We start from the raw sequence: 23,690 nt of genomic DNA on the forward strand, positions 1-23,690 counted from the left end.
TATCTCACTACTCTGGATTTCCAGAACTTTCATTCTTAAATGACTTCACTTATGTGAATTCTCTATGAGGAATCATGCAATTTTTCAACACCTTTTCAATACCTTCCAAAAATACTTTAAGTTCTTCAAGTAGAAATTTGTCTGGTGGGTTTCCATAATATTTTGTTTAAATTTCAGTTAGTTACACCTTCCCACCTGCTCTAGATTATTCCTCATAGTGATACACCATGTTTCTTCACTAAGTTCTTTTTAGACAGGATTTTGTCATTCATCTTCAAATCCCCTCATAGGATAGTATATTACACTTTAAGATACTTGCTAACTTGATTTCAACTGAACACTATTCTATTTATATAACTGTCTTACAGTTGGTAATCTGCCTTCACATGGAGGATGGCAGTCAAACTGTACAGTAGTTAAGGGGCTGTCCAGTATTCACCTCAGTTCTGCTACTTAATGTGTGACTGTGGGCAAATTATTTGACTTATCTGTGTCTCAAGTTCTCATCCTAAGGTAAGAATATGGAGATGTTATAAAGACCAAATGACCTAACAGAGTTAAGACACATGTAGGTAGAACAACACGCTATTGTATTGTCCTTTTGTTATCCCATGGTTGGTTACCTTAGCTTCACTGTTTAGCCATGTGCTATTCACCAGAAAAAAACCATATCATTGAAGGCAACAAAGAACAAGTACCTTTTTTAAAAAAAACAGGAGTGGAAGCTGCAGGGCAGAAACAAAGAGCAAATCAAGAGCTGCTTTTTTTCACATCAGATAGCCATAATGAAAAAGATCAAAATGAGTCAGAAACTAAGAAGAGCAGCAGTGACATTATTCTCTATACTGACTTAGATAAAGACATATGGTTTAAAAGATTCAGAAGGAAGTTTTACTCTCAATGCTGGGACTTGAATAGCTATACTCATAGCCACACAAAACTTGGTGTGCTGTGATATTTACAGGTCTTTTCCTTGTATTCTGTGTCAACAAATTAAATTATACCATGAAGTATACTCATCACCTTTGCAATAGTTAAATTATTGTTGTTTTTAATTACATTAAGTTTAAGAAAGAATATATAGTTGTGTATAACCATTATAAGATAATTAAATGTTATTTTATCTGTTAAATGAAAGAATATGAAAAAGAAAAAGAAATACTAAAAAATACACCACTCAATGGTTACTGCCTCTTACCCTTTGCCATAAAATTGGTTTTGGTTATCTTAATCAATTTGACTCCCCAGTTCATAGATATTCTTCTGTGTGTGACAATTTTTGACTGACTTTTGATGAGCTTTACTAGCATTGAATATTTAGTTCTTCAAAATAACTATCTCCATCATTTCCACACTTGCTCCTCCTAGAATCTCATCTTCCTCAATGCTACCTTATTTGTTGGAGTCACTCAACACAGAAGCCTGGGATTAGTCTTGACTTCTTCCTCTACATTGACATTTTATCAATCATCAAGTTTTATTTCTATCTCTCTCTTAAACTTCTCTAATATCTATCTCTATCCTTCATGTCTTAATTTAGGTCCTTCATTTTTTTCCACCCTTTAAATAGTTTTTTGAGTTTCTTGTTATCAGTCTCACCTTCCTACAATTGTTTCTTTCACATAATGCCAAGAGTGACTTCACCAATTGTTTACACCAATCAATTATTTAACATCCTCCTTTATACAGTTTTTGGTGGGAGTGTAAATGGTATGGCTTTTCTTTAAAAAAAAAAACAACAAATATATACCTACCCTATGATTTAGCCATTCCATTCTCATTTAATTGAGAGAAATGAAAGCGTATGTCCACAGCAAAATTTGAACAAGAATGTTTATAGCAGCTTCATTAAGCCCAGGTGCCTATCACTAGGAAAACAACACAGTGTGGTATATCCATACAATTAAATACTACTCAGAAATAAAAAAGAACAAATTACTGATACATGTAGTGACATGATGGACTTAAAAAACATTACAATAAGAGAGTACATACTGTATAAATTCATTTATAGGAATTTCTATTCTATTTTATTCTAGAATAATCTACTGTGGAAAATTCAGCACAGTGGGTTCCTCTGGGGACAAGGGTATGGGGGACTCACTGGGAAAGCACATGAGAAAACTTCCTGGAGTGTTCCATACCTTGATAGGCATTTGGGTTATAGACATTTATCATTTGTCAAATTGTCACTGAATAGTACACTTAAGATTAGTGTAATTCATTGTATGTAAATTTTATCTGAATAGAAAATATCCATAAACAAATATTGAACACATATCACTGTTAATCATATAAGAAAGGTGTTCTGATGTCTGTAATCTACTTTGAATTCATAAAAAAAAAGGTGGTTGATGGATGAAGAGGAATGGATGGATAGATATATATGTAATAAATTATAAATTGAAAATTTGTAGAATCTAGGTGGAGAACAACGACCCGAACTATATACTGTTAATTATTCCAATTTCTTGTATTTGAAATTTTTCATAGAAAAATAATTGAAAAAATACTTCTCTGCCTCCTGAAAGCTTTTAAAAAGTAGTATTTTTTTTCCTAGCTTAGGTACATGTAAGGATTAGGTACATATAAGGATTAAAATAAAATTAAGAAAGTAAAAAAAAAAAATAAATAATTGTTATGGATGGTGAATAAAATAGTTTACTTTTTTTTTACATTAATACTTATTTTTACAGCTCAGTCTTAAACTCACACTGCAGCAAAATCAAGAAATTCAAATATAACTGAGCTTGAGCTCCAAGCATAACTCAGATTTTTGTAAGATGTAAATTTGGTATAGTAAAATCTTCAATGTATGGTTAGTTTTCTATATCTGGACAGCATGTATGTTCTTTTTACTTAAATATTATGGTATTTAACCTCACCTATTCAAACGGGAACATTTTTATAATATGATTATCTACATGTTGTAGAATTATATTTGGAAAGTAAATTAGTAATAAATACTTTATGTGTGTGTATGTGTTTTTAGGAAAATATATTTTGTGCTTGTTTTTTTTCTTTTTTGCTGATTAATTTATCTATCATGTATATCTTACAATTAATTGTCTTTCTGAATTTCTCAAATTACAGGAACATAATGCTTAGTACAAAGTAGTTTTTAAGGAGTGATTGAAATATTAATCTAATTTTACTAAATGGATATATCAGGAGTTCATATGACTATTTTCTTCTTATTTATTTTGAAAGATTTATTTTAGAGAGAGAAAGCACCTTGAATGTGCGTATGAGTGGGGGGAGGGACAAAGGGAGAGGGAGAGAATCTCAAGCAGACCACAGCCCCCACCCCACCTACCGACTCCCCACCCCCCAGCCTAAGCACAGAGCCAGATTCAGGGCTCCATCTCATGACCCTGAGATCATGACCTAAGCCACAACCAAGAGTCAGATGTTCAACTGACTGAACCACCCAGATGCTATTTTTTATTATTATTTAATGATTTCTTAATTATCTATCAAAATATGATCTATGTTTCCACCCCCTTAACTTGTAAATATGTGGTCTTTTTGATTGACTGATTATAAGAGAAGCAATTGTTCAATATTTCAATGTGGGAATGATATAATCATGCACCTTATTCACTATATATTATAGTGACTTTTTCCACTGCAGATTTTGGGAGTTGCATATGATGTCCTGTTATTTACAAGTACACTATGTACAATGGTTTAGAGGTCTGTGTTTTATCATGTTAAATATGAATTAGAAATATTTTGATGTCTTTAAGATTTAATCTAGTTACCTAAACTATAATGTTTTTAGGCATTTCCATAATTTTTGACTATTTAGTCCCTCTTAACTGCAGGAAGCTGCAATATTTATAGATGCTTCCTTGTATTAGATCCCAAATAAATTCATACCATGAATGCACTCATCCATCATCATAAACTGTCCTTTGAACATTTACATTTATTATGTCTTTGAATTATGTTAAGTATAAACTACTGTATGATTAGATTAGATCATTTGTATTTTGAGAAGATCAGATGGAATTTCACAGAGGAAATATCTCCAGTATTTTTTTTATTACCTCATAACGGCTACACACATGCATACACCCACCACACACACACAATATACATGTTCTTGCAAGTAATAATTTGGATATTAATTTTCATTACATTTAAAGACAGCAAGGACTTAATACAGAATTTTTTCCCAATAAAATTCTATAAAATTAAAAAGGTTTGGAAAAAAGGACAATTGTCCTTTAGTATTTTTTCATTTGAGGAGATTTCAACATGAAATTAAATGGAATATGCTCTCTAAATACAAAATCATGTTTTCAATGAAGTCCATGGTCATAAAGTAATTACAATATTTTGCATACACTACAAAATAAAAATAAATTTCAAACTCAGATGAAGAAAACCAAGGCTGCAAACTTTCATTTTCTACATCCAAAGAAAACAGGACTTTCTATTTAGAGAAGTCAGTGCTCCATGATTACAAATAATTTATATGATCTTACTGAATAATGACTTCACACTAAAACTTCCTCTTAAAGAGAAAATTGGTAATGGTTCAAGAAATGGAATTCCTGACTCACCTCATTCTAAATTAGAGCACGTTTTCTTCTCTTGGCCAGAAAGTTCATCAAATTTTTTAGACAGTGTGCTTACTCTGCTTTATTAAATGAGATGAAACAAGTGCATTTATGTGTGGGTGATTTATTTTTTAGAAGTTTTAGTGCTTAAGCAAGAAACTAAAAAAAAATCACCACACCAAAGAGATATAGTACAGGTATGATTTAAATCTCTCTGAGAAGAAAGAAAAACATAACAGTATCTCCTTTCAACTCTTTCTCCAATCCACAGTCATAGCTCACTCATTGGTAACATTTAAAATAAGAAAAACTATATACTTTTAAGATGCATTTTGGGGTGCCTGCGGGGATGCTCCACATCACGTCATTAGGAAACTACAAATTAAAACAAGATACCAGTATACACCTATTGGAATGGTCAAAATCCATAATGCTGACAATGTCAAACGCTGGTGACGATATGGAGCAACAGGAACTCTCCCATTCAATGCTGGTGGGAAGTCCAAATGGTACAGCCACTTTGGAAGATCATTTGGTTTTTGTTGTTGTTATTGTTGTTTTTACAAAACTAAACATAATGTTACCATATGGCCTAGTAATCACGCTCCTTGGTTGACCCACAGGAAGTGAAAAGTTATATCCACACAAGATCCTCCACATAGATGTTTATAGCAGTTTTATTCAGAATTGCCAAAAGTTGGTAGCCACGAAGATGTGCTTCAGTAGGTGAGTGGATAAACTATTTTGCATCCAGACAACGTAAGATTATTCAAGGTTATAAAGAAATGAGCTGTAAAGCCATTAAAAGATATAGAGGAAACTTAAATGCATATTAGTAAGCAAAAGAAGCCAATCTAAAAATGTTACATACTGTGTGTTTCCAACTACTTGACATTTTGGAAAGAACAAAACTATGGGGACAGTAAGAAGAGGAGTCTTTGCCAGGAGTTAGGGAATAGGGAGAACAAACAGGCTGAGCACAGAGGATTTTTAAATTAGTGAAACTTCTCTGTATGGCACTAGAATGGTGGATGCACATCATTATATACACTTTTCCAAATCCACAGAATGGATAACACGAAGAGTGAACCCTAATGTAAACTATGGACTTTGGGTGATAATGACATATAGGTTATAATGTGTAGGTTTACCAACTGTAACAAAGTATTACTCTGGTAGGGGGATGCAGATAATGAGGGAAGCTATGCATGTGTGGAAGTAGGGTTACATGGGAATCTCACTTAAGTTTGCTGCAAACCTAACTAAAACTGCTCTAAAAAATAGAGTTTATTATTAAAAAATAATTATAACATTATTACCTAAATTAATAGTGTTTCTGTGCATTAAGAACTTTAATTGGGATCCAACTTTTTCTTATTATGTTAAGAACATTTTCTTTTACTCTGAGCTAACATATTTTAATTAATCAGAAAAAGTCATTTGATTTACCTTATTTTTCAACATTAAACAAGATAAAGCATATATTCTATTTTTAAAATATTAAGGTAGGGGCGCCTGGGTGGCTCAGTCGTTAAGCGTCTGCCTTCAGCTCAGCTCATGATCCCAGGGTCCTGGGATTGAGCCCCGCATCGGGCTCCCTGCTCCGCAGGAAGCCTGCTTCTCCCTCTCGCACTCCTCCTGCTTGTGTTCCTGCTCTCGCTCTCTCTGTCAAATAAATAAATAAAGTCTTAAAAAAATAAAAATATTAAGGTAATGATTTAAAAGATTTCCTATTATTGAATCATCCTTGTAATACTAGAATTGATTTCATACATTTATTTGGAGTATTTGGAGAGTCATAAATGTTTTTGTTTCTAGTTTTCCTTTTTGTCCAATATTGTTATTAGCAATACCATAGGCACCATATGACTTGAATGCCTTGAAAACCTTTTTATCTTTGTCCACGTTCTGAGACATTTCTTAAAGGTTTCATATAACTTTCTCACACACATTTTTATACATGATCCAAAGTTAAACTGACATTGCAATTTTGGTCCAAAACAAACAAACAAAACCACTAAGCAATATAAAAACAAAAACAAATATATAATACCAATTTAAGTTTTTTCAATTAAATTATCTTAATATTTAGGTGTAAACTCAATTTCTGCTTATTTTTGTTTTCACTGAAAAGTACTTCAGAATCTACAGATGGCAAAACTGGAATTTATGAATTCCAGTAACAGTTTTTTTTTTTTTTTAAAGATTTTATTTATTTATTTGACAGAGAAAGACACAGCGAGAGAGGGAACACAAACGGGGAGTGGGAGAGGGAGAAGCAGACTCCCCGCCGAGCAGGGAGCCCGATGCAGGACTCGATCCTGGGACTCCAGGATCATGACCTGAGCCGAAGGCAGTCGCTTAACCTACTGAGCCACCCAGGCGCCCTCCAGTAACAGTTTTATTCAGAAAAAAAGCTAATTTTCATATAATCATAAAATTTACTTTGTCAAAAAATTTCTCAATATGTGATCTCACAAAACTTTTTTTACTCTTTGAAATAAAGTCAATTTTATAAGTGAAATGGGAAAATGTCCTTTTTGATATCTGCCCATTTCCTGGGATATGGTAATAATTCGAGCCCTCATTCAAGGACGGCATTGACAGGGGGCGTTTCCTGTGAGTTGCCTCTGATTAGGCCCTTGGGGTCTAGGGAAAAGAAAAATTGTATAAGAATGTGGCCTGATTCTTAAAATAAAATAATGATTTAGGGATCAGAGAAGATTTAGGTCAATTTTTATTTGACACAGACCTTGGCAACATTTTAATAACATGAATGTTATTATAGATAGAAACTAATTATCCTGATTGCAACACTAGCAGACCTTCAGCATTTTTATCATACTCTGGTCAGACAGTGTTCTTAAAAATGCTGGAAATTCAGGATCTCTTCAAAGAAGAAAAACATGTTCAACTGTGATATAATTAGCAGTTTCTATGGCTTTTGTTCTTAAGAGACAATAATAGTTTTGATTCTTGAAAATGTTTAATTATATAGGAAAGGAAATTCAAGGCAGAAAAGAAGATAATTTATAGCATAATTTCAAAGTAATTAGAATTTGCACAGAACAACTCTTATTATGCACCCTGTTTAATTTGCACGATCTTATCCCTTAAGAAAAAAAATTCAAATTTTACATTAGTTACTATTTTTTTGTACTTTCCTATTCACACTGTATTGAAAACAAACAATTATTGTTATTTTAACAAAACAACTTCCCTTATTTTTAGTTTTGTTTTTAGGATGCATCTATATGAACTAAAGAGTGAAAAAGTTGTTAGTTATATTTATATGAAATTTGGAAAGTTGTTTTTTAATCAGAAGGGTTCTATTACATCTAAGATCATATTTTATGATAAAATCATATATTTGTATATATAAATATATAACATATAAAATCAAATATATATATATATATATACACACACACACCCCTATAATTTAACATTTTAGGTTGTAATACAAAATTTAAAGTTATAACATAAATGTATAATTTTTGGTTTTTTATTTGGGTTTTATTCTGTTTCTTTGCACTAAAAATCTACCCAATTTTTATTTACTGGATGCTTTGACAAAAAGATGTTTAGAGGAAAATAACAGTTATCACATGTTTTAATTCTATGTTGCTATTTTCCAATCTGTTTTATTATTTAAAATATTATTAGTATTAGTCCAGCTGTAGTGAAAGACAGTTAATTTATAATAACTGTTTTGAAAACAAGTTTGTTTTTTTTTTTTAACTATTTGGGGCTTCACTGAACACTAAAAGTCACCACCTCTACCACAATTTTTTTTTTGATTCTCAACATTTAGCAAGACATGTAGTTGTGGGAGATTTTATGGGCTATGGTAAACGTGCTGCCAGTTGCATTCATCGGACACTGTCTCAGCAGAATGGATTCAAGCAGGGTAAGGGTAGGTCCTACTAGCCTTACATAAAGTTCTTATCAGTGATTGGTGCTTGAAATTCCAGCCAACCTGTTCAAAGGACACATGTGGCTAGTACTTATATCTCCCCAGTTTAAATGGAAGCAAAAACCACTAATTTCAGAAGGCTGATTAGAGGAATTGGAGAGTTCAGATTAGACCACATCAAGAGCAGTAATTTAATCGAACCAAAGAATACACACAAGCACACATACACATTCTTGTGTGCTGTGAATTTAAGCTGAGATATAAGATAGTCTACCCAGGAAGACTGGAACAAAACCATTATGTCTGTCTCTTTAACAAGCAAAGATGTAATATACTTTGTAATATGTTTTAGTCTAGTCCTTCTCAAATTTTAATGTAGGATCTTGATAGAGGGCAGATTCTGATTCAGAGGGTCTGGGTAGGCTCTGAGATTTTGCTTTGCTAACGAGCTCCCAGAGATTCATATGCTGCTCGTCCAAGGGCCAAACTCTTAGCAACAAAGGTATATACCAACAAGACTTCAGTGATTAAAGCTATGCATAAATAACACAATTCATTCTATGAACCATTATAGGATAAAATCCTTTAACCCTGGCAAATCTTTGCTTTTTAAAAATGGATGCGCCTGTATTTTCCCAGTCTCTAACTTGATAAACATTTCCTGTGTGTAAAATCTTTAGCAAAGAACAGAAATACACAAAGTTTAAAATGGTAAATACTGTAATGAACATGTCAGAGAACAGAGCCGAGAGTTCAGAAGACATGGGTCTAGTCTCAACAGCAGGTTACTACTATCCTCTTGTAAGTTGCTTAAATTTTATTACTTGCAGTTTTCTATTTCACAGGGTTTTGGGGAGGATGAAGTAGTTTTATAGGAAGCACTGTGAAAAGCATAAATTTCTATGCAAGTACAGGATTTTACCTTTTCATGATTATTTCAATTATTTCCTTAGGTAAGGACATCAATTTTTCAAATTATTGCTTTAATTATTATTAAAACTTTCAAATATTCAGTGTAATAACAATGTCACAGCATCTACAGTGTGGTGAATCCAATTTAAAATTGCTTCTGATGCTTATATCAATTTTCACTTTTTGCTCAGTGCAGGTACTCTATTAACACTATTCTTACCTTTTTTGTCTTTTGTTTTTGCAACTCTTTCCAGTTGTTTCTGCTTAAAGAATGATTACGTATTTTGAGTACTAATATAAAGTTGTTTCTACAGATACCTAATCAAGAACTCCCAACTTTTTTTTAATAAGTACAGGGTTAGCCATTTTATTTTAGTAACAGTAAGAAATGGTTTCTAATGTCTTTAATATGGATTAAATTGAAATTAGTTTTACTTTTTGGTGGACCTCCAATTTCAAATGAAATAACTATTAAAAAATACATAGAACCATTATCTGAACAATATTCTGAGTCCAATATAATTACATATTATTAGAATATATTTCTTAGACCACATAACAAGAAATATATATATACCCCCATCTTCCTAATCCATTCATCAGTTGATGGACACTTGGGCTGTTTCCATAATTTGGCTACTATAGATAATGCTGCCATAAACTTTGGGGGTACATGTAGCCCTTTGAATTAGTATTTTTGTATTCTTTGGGCAAACGCCTAATAGTACTTACTAGTACTGGATCATAGGGTAGTTCTATTTTTAAGTTTTGGGGGCAACTTCTACTGTTTTCCAGAGTTTGCATCCCCACCAACAGTGTAAGAGGGTTCCCCTTTCCCCATATCTTCACCAACACCTGTTGCTTCTTGTGTTGTTGATTTTAACCATTCTGACAGGTGTAAGGCGATATCTCGCTGTAGTTTTGATTTATAATTCCCTGATGATCAGTGATACTGAGCGTCTTTTTATGTGTCTGTTGGCCATCTGTATAAAATTAGGAATAACTGACATTAAAATAACATATTATTAAAACCTGTGTCATCTTATCTACAGTTTTTTCTGATTCTGACAGATTTGTATTCTTTTTCCTTAAAACTTAAAAGGGTTTCCAATTTCTTAATTTTTTGGAACTCTCTTATACACACAGTCTCTAAGAGAAGATGGTAGGTGTACGGACAAAAGACAGCCTCCCTCATAAATTGTTATATGTTGCTATCATTTTATAGTGAAAGCCTCAAGCAGTCAGTGGCTTTGATACTGAATGAAAGTCTGAAAATCAACTGAATAAAAAATTTGTTTCCTTGAAAGAAAAATGGATAGTACCCCCTCCCTTTAAACAATGGTTTTACGATATTAAGACATCTTGGAAATACATGCATCTGATCCCACTTTTAGGGTTTTTCACTTATAAAAAGTTCTGTAAGTATTATCTTGGAGGGCAGGGATTGCTCTTACTCAGCTCTGTTTCTTATAACAGTTCTTGGTACCTAGAGAGCGCTTAATGCATGGAGAAAATGGAAGTTGCCCAAAGTAATATGTTGGTAGCTAGCTATTCACTGTGCTATTATCATTAATCTAGGAGGACTTAGAATAGAACTGCAGGGGAAAAGGAGAGAATAGCATTGTATGTCAGTAACTGGGATGAGTGATGAACTTGAGTTATGTATAGAGAAATGGAAATACTGTTCACTGAGATGAAAAGGGACTAGACTTGGGGAGACTAAAAATACTCATTAAAAACAGAAAATACATTTTATTTTGTAAAAATAAACAGCTATTAAATTGGTTTAATCTCTGCCTAAAAGTGATCTCTTAACTTCCCATTGAAATGTAGCTATTTTACCTTTATCATATTACATAGTATCTTAATTGTTTTTGCTGATCATCATATATTAAGAAATAAAATGGCAATCTGAGTATTTTCAGGAATTCTTATACATTCTACTAACATTTTGCAATGCTCAGAACTATGAAAAAATTCTTTAGTATGTATCACATCTAACTTACATTACAAACTTCAGGGACAGACCTTTGTTGGAAAGGAGATCTTATGGTATAGTTTTAGGGGTATTTCTATTTTGGTTTGTGTACTATTAACTTTATTAGTGTGATAGGTTGTTTCTTATGGTTGAGGGATGGAGACAACTAATCAGGAAGTTATTATTTACCATTAGGAATTGCTCTTTTTTCCCTTTATTTCTCCTTCCCCTTTTGCTTTCTTTGCAGGCTCTATCCGGTGGGCAGATTTGTTTTTTTAAAGAACATTTTTTTATTAAAGAGGGCATGTATTGAACGGAGCACTGGGTGTTATACGCAAACAATGAATCATGGAACACCGCATCAAAAACCAATGACGTAATGTATGCTGATTAACATAACATAATAAAATAAAATAAAATTTTAAAAAAAGTATATTAGAAGTTTCATTTTGCTATTACCAGAACATTCTTTACGAACATACTAGTAACAACTATTAATAACTATGATCCTTGCAAGGATGAAGAGTTTGGGAATTCATGAGTAGGCTTACAGGCAGTACTGCTAAGTGGAGTCGCAACACATTTTTACAAAATCAAAATGACAAAATTAAAGTGCTAATAAATTTTAGTAAAGATTCTGCCAATCTTCATAACATGGCTACCTTCTTCTTTGGTGCTGTCTTTGCTGTATCACTACCAAATGACTTCCGCACTGCACAGCATCAAAGCTGGACCTGTTAACAGTCTGCCATTATTTTCCTATTTCATGCTACCGTGTTCCTAGTTCCAGCCAGTCTTTTCAATTGCTGTCTACAAGTTGCTCTCACTCAGAAATTAATGAAGAAGGAAGGAAATAAAAATAGTTTCAGCTTGGATAAAAGATGGAAAATTAGTTCACATTTTAAGATTCATTAACACATAATTATCTCAAGGTCTTTCAAAGGCAACTTCACTACAATTTTCTTAATTTGGGCACTGATTGGCTGATCAGAGTTGGCTATATTTACCTTGGTAACTATGAAGGAATGTGATTTTTCTCCTTTTATTTAAAGGAAATCAACAGCAATGACATCACAGGAAGGGCAGTCATTAGTTTTCTTATGGCAAACAGCATTATCCCACTACAATAATTTCTCTTCAATCAAAATATTTCATGATTACTGCAAACACATGAAAGTAATTGATGAAAGGTGTCCTACACCTTGTTGGTTCAGCCTAGCCCTGTAAGTCCAAATCCTATACTGTGAATTTTCAGTATAACTAGTTTCTTTCCCTTTAATTCACCCCAAAATGAGTAATGTTTGATGATAATCCATGTGTTATTGTTGCCTATCTTCAGAATTCATTTATTTTCATGTGACTTACAAGATTGCTTTTGTCCTGCAAAACATTTGTACAATTTGTTCATTTATTTATTTTTTTTAAAGATTTTATTTATTTATTTGAGACAGAGAGAATGAGAGAGACACAGAGCACAGGAGAGGGGGGAGGGTCGGAGGGAGAAGCAGGCTCCCTGCTCGGCAGGGAGCCCGATGCGGGACTCGATCCAGGGACTCCAGGATCATGACCTGAGCCGAAGGCAGTCGCTTAACCAACTGAGCCACCCAGGCGCCCCTGTTCATTTATTCTTAAATGTGTTTAGGAAACATATTTGATAAACACTGACTCTATGGATATTAAGCAATTAAGTGGCAGTTATCAGTTGGATACCAGCCTTGGCATTATTTACTTTCAGGATCACAGATACTAAAAGTTCACTAAATTATAAGTGGGTCATAAGATAATGTATAAACTGAAAACACTATTCTATACTGGCTGTAACTTAATCCTATTGTATGTTAAACAGAAAAGGCATGTGGATCCCAAAGGGAAAGCTAAATCTGCTGTCACCTACTTCCCATATATACTCATGTTAGGATTTTATAAATGTGTAAGTGGGATAGTCTCTTTGAAAGTGAAACCCTGGCATCTTTTTTATTAGCAATTAAATGAGCAAAAGAGATTTATGTGAATTTAGACAAATTTATAAACATATTGAAGAGACACATTTTTGATGGGTCCCTTACATTGTCAGCTTACATTAAATCCAAAAACAGTTATAATTTAGCAAATCATTGAGCAAAATACTAGAAACTACATTTCTAATAAATAAAAGTTATACTCATATTAATTTATAAATTATTATTACTAATGAATTGCAATTAGTTTTCAAGTGTGTATCTTTCTTTTTGAATCTCTCTCTCTTCTATATATATATATAGTACCACATGGATAGTGGTATACAGCTTAACATACAGAATTTATGTGATGATCCAAAAGTGCTATAGGAAACTGAGAGAATGATGAGAGCAGAATGTAGGAGGTAGGGGTGGGAGGTGAAGGGGCTTTGATTTTTTTCTTGTCTAGTTTCTTAAATCTAGTTTGTGTATAGAGTGACATGAACAATCCTAACTTGAAAATGCTCTCTTTTTAAAGATTTTATTTATTTTAGAGAGTGAGGGGGAGAGAGAGAGAGAGAAGTGAGGGGGGGGGGGGGGGGGGGGGGGGGGGGGGGGGGAAGAAGGGGAGGGATAGGGAGGGAGAGAATCTCAAGCAGACTCCACGCTGAGTGCAAAGCTGGTTGCAGGACTCGATCTCAGGACTCTGAGATCATGACGGGAGCCAAAACCAAGAGTTGAACACTTAACCAAATGCACCATCCAGGCGCCCCTTGAAGATGTTCCTTTAAAGGGCATCTAAACATACTTAAATCCTCCTTATTAATATTATTGGGAAAACATTTTAAAGACCCTTTTTCTGGATAACATTTTGTAATTTATATTTAGTTGATATATGAAGTTTAGAGCATTATAATGCCTTTCTTTCATGTGTAAGTAACTTAGTGTGATTAAGTTTAAGAAATACTTTTTTTTTTTTTTGGAAGCAAAGGAGTGGTAGGTTACTTCCATCAAAATGTACAGACATCATTAGGTCTGTGTAAGAAATCCTGTATGTACATAGTCAGTCTAAGGAAAGGCATATGTCATCATCACTCCACGTCATCATTTCGTTCTTGTTTTTCAGCCACTTTCATTGCTTTCCTAGAAATATGTGGCTGTTAAGTGAGAGATGGTGCACTCTATTACATTTTTAACGACCTGACATATTTAGGTATCTTATTGTTCCATTCCTTAAAATTCGTACATAACATTATAAAGTCAGTTAACATCAACTGAATTGTTTTGTCTTTTTTTTTTTTAAGATTTTATTTATTTGACAGAGAGAGACACAGCGAGAGAGGGAACACAAGCAGGGGGAGGGGGGAGAGGGAGAAGCAGGCTTCCCGCTGAGCAGGGAGCCCGATATGGGGCTCGATCCCAGGACCCTGGGATCATGGCCTGAGCTGAAGGCAGATGCTTGAACAACTGAGCCACCCAGGCACCCCTTCTTTTGTCTGGTTTTGATAACAGTGGTTACTTTTGCGAACACTTTATGTGAATTTACTCATACATAATCCTAACTACTGAACAGAGGAGAAAATATTGTTTACATTACAAAAAAAAGGGAACATGAAGCACAGAAATCTCCTACCAGCTATCTACAGTTGTCAGCTTGTGTCCAACTCAAGCAGTCAGGCTCCGCAGACTCCACACTTTTAGCCACTATCTCAAGGGGTATAGACGATGTCCACACATGAAAAAATGTAAAGCTAAACTATGACAGAGCAGGATAAATGATTTTCCTGGAGTAATCAAAGTAGTCAATTTCTTCTTAATTATATTGGAAAAATTTTAATAAAGAATTAACCTAATGGTTTCTTTATGTGATGACTACTGCACTTATTAGAGGGAAGTTATTAACACTTGGAAAAACTTGGTCTATCACTTCATTATTTCTTCTGCTAATTTTGTTAAGCTTATTTTGACTAAAATTTTATTTGCTATTTTAATACTAAAGCTAAATATTTTATATGTTCTTGATGTACTAAGTGCCCATGACAACAATCAATTGAAACACAACAGCCTGAGAACAGATTTAAAAAGGCACGCCGCCTTCAGGCAGGTTCAGCGTATGAATCTGCCAGACGTGCCGCACGTACTGTTCGGAGCCTGTCTGCAAATAGCAACGGCGGCAACCATAGCTGTTGTGAGCATGGAGTGTATTATCAGACAATGTTCTTATTAACTTACATGGACTGTCTCGTGCGTCTTCAGAAAAACAGTATATTAGTTTCAACTGTGTTTTATAAATCATAAAGGGGTGATGAAAATAAGTGAATTGCCTCCAATGCTGTGTAGGTCGTAGATGGAAGGACCTGGGATACAAACTCAAGCAATGTGACTCCAGAGCCTCCAAAGCAGGTTCATTCAAGAATTTCTTACCTGGTATTTCCTAGAGTGTAAGGCAACGTGGGAGGCCCCGCGATAAATATGAGCAAGCACCTACGTGCTCTTGAGATTCAAAGGTGGAAAGATTAAAATCGACCCGGAGAGTGGTATGGTTAAATGAAAAAGATAGTAAATTTGAGGACAATCAACTCTATTTGATTTGAGTGTGTTAGTGTTTAATATTGGAGAAGTCATTTAGGATTAGATGATAAAGGACTTGACAGCAAAATCTGGATTCAATTCACTTGTAAATTGAGAGACATAAACGATTTTTGAACGGGGAAGTATTGTGATAGCCATCAGAGCTGTTATTAGGGAGACATCTGACAATGGTATCTGAAAAGAAAGCGTATACATGGCTGATTGTGTTAGGCAGTCTTACAAAATAAATTGTAAACAATAATTTATTGACTGAGACAAATTTGAATCATCAAAAACTGCATGTAGGATTTCTTTTTGTCCTAAACTTGCAGACTTCATTTCTTGGCATGATTATCTGATTGGATACTTATAAAAATAAACAGCATAATACATATTCTCAGGAATCAACATTTCTCCTTAATTCAGATTTAATTTTATTAGCCATGTGAAGATTACACCTCAGGAAACAGGATATATACATGAACAAATATTTTATCTACATGAAAAGGCAGGTTCCTTTGTAACTTTTTCCCATTTTAATATTATCATAATAGCTTTTGAGACATTATAATTAAAATCTTCCAGTCTGAAAGCTTCTGAAATCTACCACTCTGGAAGTATTTGTGTCAAGTGGACATTTAATAATATTGAAAATTTATTCTTCCCCCTCAGAGTGATTAGAAGGTAAGAAGTGTTTTGTTTCGTTGTTGCTTTTTTTTTCCCCAAAAAACTATCCATGCCATTAAAATTCAATGGCCTTGCTTGCTGTCATTCAGCTTTATCTGGCTAAAATCCTTTAATTCCCCAGCCCCTGCTGTTGGGGAGCTCTAGGCTCATCACACTTAACCTCTGCCTAGACTTCTCAGAAAAGAATTTGTTTCAGTCCATTCATAGTTTCAATAGTTGAGCAAGCCACACGCAACTGCACACTGGTCTTTTACCCTGAGCACACTAATCTGATTGTTTTTCCACTCTACAAACTCTGGGTCAACAATCAAGCTGCCGCCAGAAACTAATTAATTTGCAAACAGGCTTCTGTTTTCACAGAGGGAAAGCTTTTGAGAGCCATGTCAGAGAGGCCGGTCACACCATGGTTACACGCATTGTCATGGCATCCACTTCTTCGGGTAAATCTCTTGCTTGATGTCACTGCACACATGAACCCAGATTACCCAGTCAGCAGTAAATCCCTATTGAGGCCCAGTGAGCTCTGAATGTAGTGAGTCTAGAAGAGGAAATTGGTATAGACAGGCTCTCTATTCATTAAATTGATGGTAAGACTAGAGAGAAAAATGTTAAAAGCCAGAAGAAATAGGGAGCTGGCTTTAATTTAAAGAATTTTCCAGGATATTGTCTCATTTTTCTATATTTTCATCAATTTTAATTTAAAAAGTGGGATTCTCTAAAATAAATGTAATAATTCCCTTAAATGTTATATTTCTACTTTCACCATTCAATGATAAATTCTGATATAAGGGTTCAAAGTTTTGGCTAATATGTTGTACTTTTTAGCTCATCACCGAAAACAGTTAGCATTGCATATCCTAACAACTGTATTCAGGTACACTGTCTTGGAGGCCTGAAAAAACTAAAATCATCTTCTAAGCATTGCCAATAATGAGTTAACTTTTACTCCAAAGTTTTATTCATTTTTTTCATTAGTGCAATGTAATTTCAAGCAAAATCAGTTAAAAGTGATTATGTTCTTTAGACAAAATATGACATAGAAAATAGGTCCTCAGAAAAAGAGACCAAATAAAGTTATATTTTGGTAACTTTGTGCTCCTTATGAAAAGAAAAAGCATATTTAGTGAGTTTATTAAATTCATCATCATCTGGAGAGTAGACTAATTTCATGCTGTGTATTTTTTTTTTAAAAAAAGATTACTTCTGGGGGGTATGCATTATTTTTCAGTATGAAAATTTTTCTGGGCAATAGATTCCTGTGGGAAAAACCTCAGATAACTATTTGGTTGTGTTTAGGTACAGATTGTTTTGAACTATTACACATCTATGTTTCAGGATTTCAGTAAAAATAACCAAAAATATTGTATTTATTTGTGACTCTACATTGATGCCTCAGGATGTTTAATGGATACAGAGTATAATTCATAGGAGATGCAATTAGTTAAAAAAAGACGGTATTCCTGTTGCTCTTTCATACGCTATGAAAACAAGAAGACATTTATGGTTGCTGTTGTTGTTTTAACTGAATGGTAACTCAACTTCTATGATACTCATCTGTTCATATAAACATAAAATAAAGCAACCTGAGGGCTTTTTCTCCCAAGGTCGGAAAAATAATATTGACGTACTTAAGCCAGAGAAATAATTCAGACTGGCATCATTAAGAAGTCTGACATTATGCAAAGCTAGATAATTCATTTTACTTATAAAAATTTCCAACTGGATACTCTGGCAGTTTATGCCGTTGAAGATGGTAGAATTAAATAGAGCACCGAAAGACTTGTACAAGTGATTTCAGATTATGTACTATGCAATATTAATTTGTGCTCTCATAGATTATTTGTGGTCACATTGCTTGGTTCTATTTTCATAAAAATGTCTTGTGGAGAAACTTGAATCTTTAGAGAACATGAAATATCCTAGTACGTGACCGCAGAGGAAGCTATGCTGATTCCAATGAGGGCAAGCCATCCTGGTATGAGTGTTACAAGTGAGAGGAAGTGGAATGATGACTTGCATACCATTTCAATTACAGAAAAAAGCAAGTGGGTTGGTCTATCCACAGGCACGATCCTTTTAGGAAATTCCACTAAAAGAAAACAGGTCTTCCTGAAATGAGTGGGAAGGCCTCACACTCTGGGCACTGTAATTAGGTCTGTTTGTGTTCACTGGGCCTTGGCTCTCTCAAGGTTCCATGTGGTTTTATATATTAAACCCGACTCTGACTGCCCTTTCACCCTGACTCAAATATAATCACTCACAGAATGAGTCTGACAAAGCTTCCTAAGCATGCTCCACCCAATGGAAGTGGGATAAAGGATACAGAGAAAATTCACAATTATTAAGTGCTTACTATATGCCGATCATTCACTTAGTACTTTTTACACATTATCATGTGGTCAGTTTTCTAAAAGAGGTAAGTAGTATTATAATCCCATTAAAAGTAAAGTCAAGGTGAAGCTTTGTCTTACTCCAAAGACTACAGTCTTTCTTCCATATCACATTGCATCCCAGCATTAGTCCAAGACATTTATAAATAATATTGGAAATAGTGTCCATCAAAAAGAAAAATAAATGTAGGTTAGCCATCCATCTGCTCTAATGAATGGCTACCACATATAAAAACTAAGTAGTAGTATTTACATACTAAATGTTAAGAAATCATTATTATAACAGAAGCATAAACTTATTTGTTTCCTTACTATGAATATACAGAGAACAACTGTACCTAATTTTCACACTGTTAGTAAGTTGAAATTGGAATTGAAGTTTAAATGAAGTTAAAATGATATAATATTGAGAGAATTTATAATGCACAAGAAAAACAGTGAGTTTGGGCACATCATGTCAAACACGTATGAGTACATTTTCTGAAATCAAAAGTTGTTCTAACACCTAGTAACCTTAACCTTCGGGCTAATTTAAAAAATTCTTTTTTAAAAAGCAGTTATGTAAAAGTCAATAGATTCCACCTCTCTTCTGTTTCTTCATCTAAAATTGTTACTCATTCCTAATTTTTTCTATTAAAATGAAACTAAAGTTAAACCTTGACTGATGTAAATTTTAGTGATTATGAAAATAGTGAAATTCCATTAAAAATATCAAGATATTTTAAGATCTAATTCTAGGCATTTGGTTTTGTTTTTTTCTTTAGCAGGAACAAAAATTAAAAGTCACCTAAAATAGGGCAACTGATTCGTCCAAAATAATTGAATAGGTTTGAACTGATTTGAGAAAAGTAAGTCCTGAGCCAAAATTAATTTTAATAGCCCCAAAGACCTTTCAAAAGTACCTTGCAAGTATTTATTACTTCTGGCAGAACAAATGATTGTGTAGTCTATGCTGATGCCTCAAGCTCATTTATCTTATGCATGAATATGTAAACATTATGTTTCCAATTTTATTCTGGAATGGCATTTAATTTCAGGAGGCTTGCGATTCACACAGTCCCTTGGTTCTATCTCAAATGTGTCTGCATCCTCCATCTTGCAGCAGTTCTGGTTTCTGCACCCTGTCAAATGTAACCTTTGTGCTAATTTGGTAAAATCAGTTCTCACGTTTAGTGCTGAGAGACTGATAACTGAATTCTCAAATGAACTACACATTTGCAAGATGAAGTACAGAGCTGTGGACAATGACTGCTTTCCCACAGTGTAAATTCTTCAGACTCAGCTGTCAACATGTAAGTGTGCAACACAAAAGCAGCTTTAACTTGATGACTTTTTTTCCTCCAAGGCCATAAAAATGAAATGGATACTATACTCTCCTTTATGTTATTCCATCTTCTTGGATTTTCTTTCGCATGGACAGGGAAAGCCTGTATGCCCTTTAGAGTTCTTAGTAGATCAAAGTCTCCTTCTTGATGAATAAAAAACAAACATTTTTCCTTCCCACATAAATATTTCAGTTTGAGAATAGACGAGATAGCAATTTGAAAGAGTTTTTCCCCACTAATTTTGACTCCATACAAAGTTTAATAATTGACAGTGGATTTTCTAAAATTGTTCTCCGGGATTTTGTTGGAGTTTGGCTCTTTTATAGTTTTGCACACATGGTCTTATGGTGATCTCAGTATCTTTTTTTTTTTTCCTTGCTGAATCCTCTGACTTTTCATATGGTCACCCACTGTTCCTCCTGAAACCCCTAGCATGGATATTTGATTCTATGTCCAGACCCTTTTGATTACGACAGTGTCTGTACTCAATTATGAATGATCTTAGGCATCATCTGCATTTAAGATACAAACAATGGGGAAGTGATGTCAAGCTTACTGGTAACTTGGCAGAGCAAGAAATGAGGGAAGCTAAGAGAAGTGACACTTTAAAGAGAAAGGGCTATTTAACAGTGAGAAATATTGCAAGAGATAGCATCCAAATGGACAGACTGAAAGACAGGTATAGAAAGTTATTAGTGGCCTTAGGAAGAAGCAGCTCCCTGGGCTCAAACTCAGGTTTAAGGTGGCTAACGGTGGTGAAAATGTTGAGGAAACAAGATCCTAACCATACTATGGACTTAGACAAACAGGGACTTTACATCATACCAGGATTAAAGGAAGAATCTGGATAGAACAGACGAGCAAGTTTTCAGGTCAGGGGAAGAAATCAGGGAAGGAGAGAGAAAGACAGCAAAAGAAATGTACATTGGGTAAATTTATGAAAAAAACATCAATACAATTAAGAGCAAAGGCAGCATGGAAGGTAAGAGGCACACCATTCATACTAATACATAAAAAATAATAGGATGATCAGAAATGCTGCAGGGCAGAGATGCTGACTGAGGTAATTTGAGGTACGTTTTATGTTTTGAATAGTCACTTTAAAGTATGAGATATATGAGAACAAAAATTATCACAGACAACTCATGGTCTCCTGAAGTTTCAGCAAAATTCACAGAAGTGTGATTTTTCTCTAATAAACCAATGAGAGAGGTGATAAAAGGAATTTTGGGTACCCCAAAAGGGCAGGAAAAACAGGTGTGGTAGAAATTCAAAGAATGAGATATTCAAACATCTTACTGAGAACACAGATGGACTATAAGCCATGAGCTCATGGAGCTCATCCATGACTCCAGGAAACCAGGAAAAAGTTCATGAATGGGAGATTAGGGTCTGGGCAGGAAACCACGAAAAAGTTCATGGATGGGAGATTAGGGTCTGGGCAGCTTTATTTTATAAGACTGAAGACAGATATACATGGAGATAGTTATTTAATAATAAAAAACATGATAATATTGTGGGGGCCATTACAAAAATCTGTGATAAATGTGAAAGTGAATAATAAAAAACAAACAAACTCTACAGAGAAGGATAGATTAGGATTATTTAGTTCAAAACCTGAATAAAAATGTCATTTATTTATTTATTTTAGGCATATAGATTTTGAACATTTTCTCCTCTATTAAATTTATTTATATACTAAAAAGAGAAAGACAGTAAAAAAAATCTAAAAAACTTGATCAAGTTGAAGCCAGTGCCTGAAGTTCAAGAAACTGGGTTCTTGTTCCAAATCTTCCACTACTGGGTTAGAGATAATCTTAGATAAAACATTAGTCTTAATTTTCTCACCTATACAAACTGAGAGAAGATATTAGGAAGATTAAAAGAGAATCAAAGGAAATAAAAGTTCTCTGAAATTCTGAAAACACTTTCAATGTAATGTTATTAGTATTACAATTTGTTTAAACATTCAAGAACGTGTATGATGCTCTCAGGGCAGGAGGAAAAAAATACCACATCACGAGATTTGTTGTGGTGTCTGGGTAAGACAAGACTGGTAAGTCATCTTATCTGTTTCCACTGCCTCCCTTCCGCAGCTCCAGCCCAGATCTCTTTCTTTCCACAGTTCACTACTGAGAAACTTCAATTTTGGCATGGAGCAACTATTTTCCTGAATTTTTAATCTCTCTTTTCTCTTCTTCCCCTATTTTCTCACACCCACAGTCATGAAGTCACCACCATGAGTTTAACTGCACACTAAATCTCAAGTCACAAGGAAAGCTCTCCACTGACAAGTACAGTTACCCATGTTATGTAAGATGCCTGGGGTCTGGCCCCCACCACCTACCATTGAGCCACCTGGAATCATGCTGCTCCGTCCTAATTGGGTGGTGGTGCCCAAGAGTTCTGAAGATCGCAAAATCTCGCCCCATAAAATCAGCCGCAGTCCCAGAGTATAATTCTCCATCTGTGTTGTGACAAAATAAAACCACATATGCATCCTTTAATTCAATTAAGGAAAGAAAAACAAAACAAAACACACAAAAGTTTCATGTAAAGACCATGCTAGAAAGAAAAGAGAAATGCTCTCTGCATCATTAGGCAGTTACTTTTATCCTATGTCTTTGTTGAAATGAATATTTTAGTAAATGATCACTCACTGACTAAGTATCTGACTCCTCATTAAGTAGGAACTTCGAAAAATGGAGTAAAATATGGTTCAGGGGACATTACTAAAACATAACATTTATTCCTTTCTACTATGATGTGAGAAAAAAGAAAAAAACGCATACTATATTCATTACATTTTTTTTTCAAAGATTTTATTTATTCATAAGAGACAGAGAGAGAGAGGCAGAGGGAGAAGCAGACTCCCCGCTAAGCAGGGAGCCCAATGCGGGACTTGATCCCAGGACCCTGGGATCATGACCTGAGCCAAAGGCAGATGCTTAACCATCTGAGTCACCCAGGTGCCCATCACATTTTTATATGTGTAAAGCGACAGCACTTCTAAAATCCTTATTTATTAGGGTAAGCTACCATCATAAAATATTGCTTATAGTTTTTATTTTAATGGAAAATTTCAATATATTTCCTTTTTAGTGGTGCCTGAATGAATAAGATTTTGCAATACGTTAGGACGAATATTTTCCTCCTCAAAATTGTTTTCATGCCTTTTATTTTTGAATATATCAAGTGGGAGAAGTGTTCTAACTTAGTATAAGTTATCACATAGTCTAAAAACAAGTTTATCACATAGTCTCAGATATAAAAGAAATATGTCTGGCGCCTGGTTGGCTCAGTCAGAAGAACAGATGACTTGATTTCAAGGTCATGAGTTCAAGCCCCAGTTTTGGGTGTAGAGACTTTACTTAAATAAATACAATAAAAAAAATTTTTTAAAAAA

At 34.2% G+C, this 23,690-nt stretch overlaps 1 protein-coding gene across 1 annotated transcript in view; it reads right to left on the reverse strand.

Moving 5' to 3' along the window:
- Positions 1-23,690, reverse strand: part of SEMA3A (semaphorin 3A) — a 204,055-nt gene that overhangs the window by 54,995 nt on the left and 125,370 nt on the right. Inside the window, exon 6 of the mRNA XM_035020474.1 lies at positions 22,632-22,751. Within this exon, the coding sequence (XP_034876365.1) occupies positions 22,632-22,751 (120 nt within the window). The remainder of the gene's footprint in view (positions 1-22,631; positions 22,752-23,690) is intronic.

The sequence above is a fragment of the Mirounga leonina genome, unplaced genomic scaffold (genome assembly GCF_011800145.1).
Source record: "Mirounga leonina isolate KUSES-001 unplaced genomic scaffold, KU_Mleo_1.0 Mir_174, whole genome shotgun sequence".
Classification (NCBI taxonomy): domain Eukaryota; kingdom Metazoa; phylum Chordata; class Mammalia; order Carnivora; family Phocidae; genus Mirounga; species Mirounga leonina.